General features: G+C 42.3%; 1 protein-coding gene across 1 annotated transcript; it reads right to left on the minus strand.

The window, feature by feature from the left end:
• Positions 1-715: 715 nt before the first annotated feature.
• LOC107745320 (gastrula zinc finger protein XlCGF57.1-like) lies at positions 716-2,809 on the minus strand. Its single transcript, XM_016559179.1, has 2 exons — positions 2,624-2,809; positions 716-1,972 (listed from the first exon to the last, which is right to left on the minus strand). Exon 2 carries the CDS (start codon positions 1,965-1,967, stop codon positions 732-734), a length of 1,236 nt encoding a protein of 411 aa, XP_016414665.1. The 5' UTR covers positions 1,968-1,972; positions 2,624-2,809; the 3' UTR covers positions 716-731.
• Positions 2,810-7,348: the final 4,539 nt, after the last annotated feature.

Genomic DNA, 7,348 nt, shown 5'->3' on the forward strand with positions numbered 1-7,348 from the left:
AGGACGCGCTCAGGACAGTTCAGACATTTCAGTGCATCAGGGGTAAAAAACTATATAAATACTGTTCAGTTTCTTGCACTGACTGATCGTTTTGTGTCTTTACACATCAATGTATCGTCACGAGCCGCAGGCTTTGATTTGGTTTTGTTTGTGTATGTTTTTTTTTTACTCTCAAAGCCGTGATTCCCATTCACTTCCATTATATGACTGACAGACTGCAACGGTTTGAGTTAAAAATCTTAGTTTGTGTTCTACTGAAGAAACAAAGTCACCTATATCTTGGATGCCCTGGGGGTAAGCAGATAAACATCACATTTTCATTTTTGGGTGAACTATCCCTTTAAGAACTGATAAAGTATATGGTGCCCCTGGGAACTGGGAAGTATGCCAATGCTTGAGCAGACACAGAGGGAGATATATATAGTTGTGATTTCTATGTTCTTGGCCACTTATTTCCAGCAAAATATGCAAATAAAATAAGTAAAAGTAGTAGTCATGAAGGTGACAATCAGATGTAGCCTTGTGTGAATGTAGCCTTGATATCACACAGCATTTATTTCTTGTCATACTCTTTAGTAAAGAACACAAACAGGGTCTCACATTTACATGACTTTTCACATGAATCTATAAGTGTGATGGCAAAAAATATTTTTACTACTCTGACCACAATTGAATTGTCTTCCAGAATGAATGTACAGATGATTGTAAAAAAAAAAAAAAAAAAACTTTTTCTAAACCTCTTGTGACTCTGAGGAAAATGGCAATTTCTTCCCAGAATGAGTTTTCAAATGACGTTTCATGCTGCTTTGACTTTTGAAACTCTTCTCACACTGAAGACACTTGTAAGGTCTCTCTCCAGTGTGAACTCTCATGTGGAGCTTAAGGTTTCCTTTAAACCTGAAACTCTTTCCACATTGTTCACAGGTGAAAGGTTTCTCTCCAGTGTGAGTTCTCATGTGATCCTTGAGGCTTCCTTCTCTTGAGCAACTCTTCCCACATTGATAGCACATGAAAGGCTTTTCTCCGATGTGAGTTATTACATGATTCTTAAGGTGATTCGTGTCTGTGAAACTCCTTTCGCACTGATGACAATTAAAACTCTTCTCTCTTAAATGAATCGTCATGTGATAATTAAGGTTTTCTTTATATCTGAAACATTTTCCACACTTATCACATGTGAATGGATTCTCTCCAGTGTGACTTCTTATGTGAGTCTGTAGGGTATCTTTGATCCTGAAACTCTTTCCACACTGAGGGCAAGTGTAAGGCTTCTCTCCAGTGTGAATTCTCATGTGGACATTAAGGGATGTTTTCTGTGTAAAACTCTTTCCACACTGAATACATATGAACGGTCTCTCTCCAGTGTGAATTCTCATGTGAGTCTTGAGATCTCCATTTCGTGTGAAACTCTTCCCACACAGTTTGCAGGTGTAAGGTTTCTCTCCAGTGTGACTTCTCATGTGGTCATTAAGGGGTTTTTTCTGTGTAAAACTCTTTCCACACTGAACACATATGAAAGGTCTCTCTCCAGTGTGAGTTCTCATGTGAGTTTTAAGACTTCCATTTCGTGTGTAACTCTTCCCACACAGTTTGCAGGTGTAAGGTTTTTCTCCAGTGTGAGTTTTAATGTGGACATTAAGGAGTTTTTTCTGTGTAAAACATTTTCCACACTGAGGGCACATTAACGGCTTCTTTTCAATGTGAATTTTCATGTGGACTTTAAGGCTTTCTTTTCGATTGTAAATTTCTCCACACTGTTGACAGGTGAAAGAGCACTCTTCAACATGAATTCTCATGTGGGAATTAAGGTTTGTACTTCGTGATTTTTTAGCTTTTTTTGCTGAGGAAGTCTTTTCAGTCTGTGAGCAACTAACTGATTTTTCTTCAGTTTTGAAATCATGGTGTTTATCATTTTGATATTTCTCTTCTGTTTCATTCAGTTCTTGACTCTCCTCTTTCAGCACCATCAGGTCTAAGGTGAAAAGAGACAAATACAAGTTAACACCAGTTTAACACAGCAGCTAGAGCACGTACTAGTCACAGTGACCACTGTCTGCATCATCTTAGTCTGAGAACAGACTGCAAAAAGAATGAGCATTTACTGGCCACAGCATTGGCCAAATTCAATCTGAAACTAAAGACACTTCATCAGTGCCAGTCCTCCCTATACGCAAAGTACGTAAGTTGTGTACGACCCTCGAACCACCAGGGGCCCCATTGCAGCGGTGCAATTAATAGAATCTTAGTTTCATTGTATTATTTTGGCTTCCAGCAATAATGAAAACACAATGCTGCATTCTGTTCCTGTCATTTAAAGCATGGTGACTTTCCTTGTGCGCAATCCGAGACGGTGTGAAACACAGACAAGTAGGCTACTGCTTAGGGTGTGTACTTAACTCAACAAATACACTCAAAAATATGTCAAATACCCTTCTTGGTGAGTTTTCACTTAAATGCAGTCAGTTATGTCTTAATTGAACATAAACAATAGGAAAAGTAATCGAATTGAGCACTAATGCTTACAGTGTGAACGTAGCCTAAGACCTGAAATTGGTATGAGACATGTAAAATACTATTGGCATATTCCAGGACAGGGTTTAATTTCAAATTTTTACTCTCTTACCTCCATCTTGTGGACGTGGATGTATGTCATTGCCCACACTGAGGAAGTGAACAATACTGGCAGAACCAGTGCGATGGGTTTAAATGGAAAACTCTGGATCACTGACTTATTATTTGCCATCTTTTCCTTATAAGTTTGAAGCAAAAGTTTATGCAGCATCCTATAAGCCTATAGATATGAAATAGGCATTTAGGGAAAGCGTAAAAAAAATACACAAATGAAAATAATCAAACATGATATATAATCAAAGTGAACAAAGAGCGCTCTCTTTATAATCACTAGAACTGTCAATTACTTTAGTTCAACATGAGCTCATTGACTGAGTTCTGCCATGGCACCAGAACTCCCTTTAAACTCAATAATGCTGTCTATACTTTTTTTTTTTTAAATCATGTTTTAAACAGATAAAAAACTATATTACATTTTCATTAAATCCCTTTTGTGTGTGTCAAACGATCACTTGCATTCATGTAGAACATTATATTTTGCTATTGACCATTTTGAGTGAGAAGAGATGGGCGAGGGGAAGGAAGTGGATGAAAATTAAAGGTGAGAAGGGGGTTTTTCTCACATCTTCTCTAAGTGAGATGTCAGAACAGATGCCTGTATGTTAATACACTGTGGGTGTATTGCCCGTATCTCAGAAGATCAAGGTGTCTGAGGTTCTTCAAGTCTTACAATTGAAACATTTTCCACACTGTTGGCAGGTGAAAGGCTTCTCTCCAATGTGAATCATCATGTGGACTTTAATATTTTCCTTGTTGAGTACAATTCTTTCCACACTGTTGGCAAGTGAAAGTCTTCTCTCCTGTGTGAATTCTCATGTGGGCGTTTTTTATGTAAGTCTAAGCCCGAGGGATGACGTCAGCTCTGGCCAATAGGTCTTATGCAGTGGCTGTGCAACAGATATTTCAGGCCAAACTTGTCTGTGACATGGACGAGTCTGGCCGTGATCCTAGCGCTACCAAGGCGATGACGCAGGCAGTAGGCAAGGCCATAGCCAATCTGGTGGTGTTGGAGCGCCACCTATGGCTAAACCTGACGGAGATCAGGGACGCTTAGAGAATGGCTTTCCTTGAGTCCCCAGTCTCTCCAAAGGGACTTTTCGGCCCTGCTGTGGACGAATTCATGGAGCGCTTCACTGAGCCACAAAAGACGTCGCAGGCGCTGCGTCACTTTCTGCCTAAGCGCCCCAGCCCGGCGACTGTTTCAAGCCGCCCCAAGACAGCGTCCACACAGCAGCCTGCAAAGCCGGCGCACTCCCAACCCCTGCCTAAGCCAGAGCCTGGGCTTCAACAGTGCCCCCGGACAGCCAGGAAGTACCCCTTCCCGAAGCGCCAAGGTCATTGCCCTCGCGTAGCGCTGACCCAGAGCCTCAGAAGTCGTCTTGATCTGCGTTTAGAGAGGAAGAGGAGAGGGCCAGTTCTCGCCGATGCTGGAACCCCCTCAAAGAAAGCTCGTGATCATTCCCCACCTCGTACACTTCTGAGCAGTGGAGTTCTTTTAACAGGGCACGTCCTGCAAGTTCAGTATGTGCCCCAACAAACTACCACTGTGATAGCAGACCCACATACATTAAAGAGCATTTCTCGTCTCCCTGCAATCACAAATGCCAGTACAGTCCCTGGCCAAGCGCACTTTTACGAAGTGCATAGACTCTTTCCCCCCTGAGGCAGATGGGAATCCGCATTTTGAACTACCACGATGACTGGCTAGTACTAGCCGAACCAGAACGGGAACTTACCACTCACAGGTCATTATTGCTCAACCACCTAGAGTGTCTTGGGTTGAAAATCAACTCAGCCAAGAGTCTTCTGACTCCTAGACAGCGAGTGACCTTTCTAGGGACAGTCTTAGACTCAGTGCAAATGCAAGCTTGGATTACGCCAGAACGCACCCTGAACATCCAGCGAGTGGCGGCGTCGTTCAAGCTGAGAACTCCACATCCCCTCAGGGTATTTCAAAGGATGCTTGGTCTCATGGCGTCCACCTCAGTTATTCCCCTGGGCCTGCTACACGTGGCCTCTGCAGTATTGGCTAAAAGCCCACGTCCCGTCCCACGCCTGGATCCCATCGCTGCATCAAAGCTGTGGCCCCTTGGACAACTCCTCGCCTGTTTCAATCGGGCGTGCAGTTGGGAACGACCTCCAGAAGGAAGGTAGTCACGACGGATGCCTCCAGCTCGGGCTGGGGCACTCTGTATGAGGGCAACCCAGCCTACGGCTCCTGGCCGACCCACGAGCGATGCCTACATATCAACGGCCTCGAAATAATGGCTGTTTGTCTGGCCCTGAAATCTTTCCTGCCAGCCTCGAAGAGGCACCACGTCTTGGTCCGCTTGGACAACACCGACAGTGGCAGCCTATATCAGAATCAGAATTATTCGCCAAGTGTGCGCAAACACACAAGGAATTTGTTGTGGTTTTAAGAAGCTCTTGGTACATACATGCATACATACATACATACATAGATTAGGGATGGGAAGATTCACCGATTCGCTCGGTGCATTGGCAAAAAAAGTTAACGATGCGATGCATCGGTTTAAAAAGTGTGCATCGGATACAAGTTGGCATTTGTATCGCGATGCATCGTTTCTAACATATTTGCATCGGTAAAAACCGATGTATATATAATTACTAGTGGATGGCTACACTTTTATTGTTTAGAAAGTGACCAATAATCTGTGACCAATATTTTATATGTAGATTGATATCTCCTCTCTAAACTGTTTCTCAAGCGCGTTCTCTCATCACCGCTGCGCGTGAATATGACGTATCACAACAACACTACAGAGACCTGAGGAAAAGCGGGGATTAAAGTCCAAAATCTGACTTGAAATAACCTAACAAATCAATCGGGGCTAAAGCGGTTCCATAAATGACAAATTAAGTTCACACAATCTCACTAATTTGTGCACGCTTATTCTTAAGCAGACCTTAATGTCGATCATGGATCAAATCGATCCACCATGAGGAAAAGCGGGGATTAAAGTACAAAATCTGACTTGAAATAACCTAACAAATCAATCAGGGCTAAAGCAGTTGCATAAACGACAATGTAAGTTCACACAATCTCACTAAGGGCTGTTTAAGATTAAGCGTCCACAAATTAATGTCGATCATGGACCAAATCGATCCACCATGGCAAACAGCGAATATATATGTGCTGTTTAATGCATTTGAGACATTGTGTTTTCCTTAGTGCATAACTGACATGTCACGAGAATATTTTTTAAGTCATGCAAATATATCCATTTTGCTTGCTGTCAGGAGTGGGCGAGGCATACGCGAGTGAACGAGCTCTGCTGCGCACATGCACACTAAACAGACGGAGCACAATAATTCTGAGTCAAATATGCATTTTGCTAAAATATTCGTTGTTGTACATTAAATGTGCCATTTGTAGAATTTTAAAACTACATATAAGTGTATTCTAATGATAGCAGTAACTGTAAAGGGACTATTGTAATGGGTAAATAAAATGTAAGCTAATACAGTCCTAATTACTAAGCTTACTACTTAATGTGTTTCTTATAGCAGTTAAAATGTAGTTTTAATTTAGTGATTTTAACTTTTAGTTTAGTGATTTTAATGCTTTAAAGAGCAATGTTAGATTGCACAGAACCGACTCAATAACAGCTGAGTAAAACTGGCATATGCACCTGTGGCAGGTTGAACATTTTCAGTTGACGAAGGAAGTACAACCTCTGCTGAGCCTTTTTCACATACATACATACATACATACATATCTGACATGAGAACAGAACTATTTAAATAAGACTTAACAATAAATAATAATGTTTATGAATCTGGAACAGAAGATTTATGTACAGATTTGTGCATTATTTACTCTATATATACAGCTGTATAAAAAATATGTGTATGTATTTACATAGTACTTGAGAGAGAGGCAATAATTAGAGATGGAGAATGAATTACAGGCATGAATTACAGAACACAGGTAATAATTCATGTTGTTAGCTGTTTAGGCTGGAGATGGCATGGGGGAAAAACTGTTTTTATGCCTAAATGTTCTAGTGCACAGAGATCTGTAGCGTATGCCTGAGGGGAGAACTGCAAACAGGTTGTGTCCGGGGTTGAGAGGGGTCTTTGATGATGTTACCTGCCCGTTTCTTCACTCTGGAGTTGTACAAGTCCTGAAGATTGGGCAGGTGGACACCAATGATCCTTTCTGCTGTCCTAACAGTCCGCTGCAGTCTTCTTATATCTGATTTGCTGGCTGACCCAAACCAGACAGTTATAGAGGAGCACAGAACCGACTCAATAACAGCCGAGTAAAACTGTTTGACTGCATCATCCACAGACCTGTTTGCTCTGTAGGCAAACTGAAGGGGGTCCAGCAAGACTCAAGTAATGTCCTTCAGGTGGGCCAACACCAGTCTCTCAATTGACTTCATCACCACAGACGTTAAAGCAACAGGTCTGTAGTCATTGAGTGTCATCTGCAAATTTCAGGAGTTTGACAGAGGGGTCTTTAGAGGTGCAGTCGTTTGTGTAGAGGGAGAAAAGCAGTGGGGAGAGAACGCAGCTCTGAGGAGCTCCAGTGCTGATGGTGTAGGTGTTGGATGCGAGTTTTCCCATCCTCACTAGCTGCTGCCTGTCTGTCAGGAAGCTGGTGATCCACTGACAGATGGAGGTGGGTACAGAGAGCTGGGTCAGTTTATTCTGAAGGGTGTCCGGGATGATGGTGTTGAAAGCGGAGCTG

Source organism: Sinocyclocheilus rhinocerous, unplaced genomic scaffold (genome assembly GCF_001515625.1).
Source record: "Sinocyclocheilus rhinocerous isolate Xijiao unplaced genomic scaffold, SAMN03320098_v1.1 scaffold3121, whole genome shotgun sequence".
Taxonomy (NCBI): domain Eukaryota; kingdom Metazoa; phylum Chordata; class Actinopteri; order Cypriniformes; family Cyprinidae; genus Sinocyclocheilus; species Sinocyclocheilus rhinocerous.

Coding starts and splice junctions, on each gene's coding strand:
- LOC107745320 (XM_016559179.1), bottom strand. CDS start 1,967: ATGGTGCTGAAAGAGGAGAGTCAAGAACTGAATGAAACAGAAGAGAAA.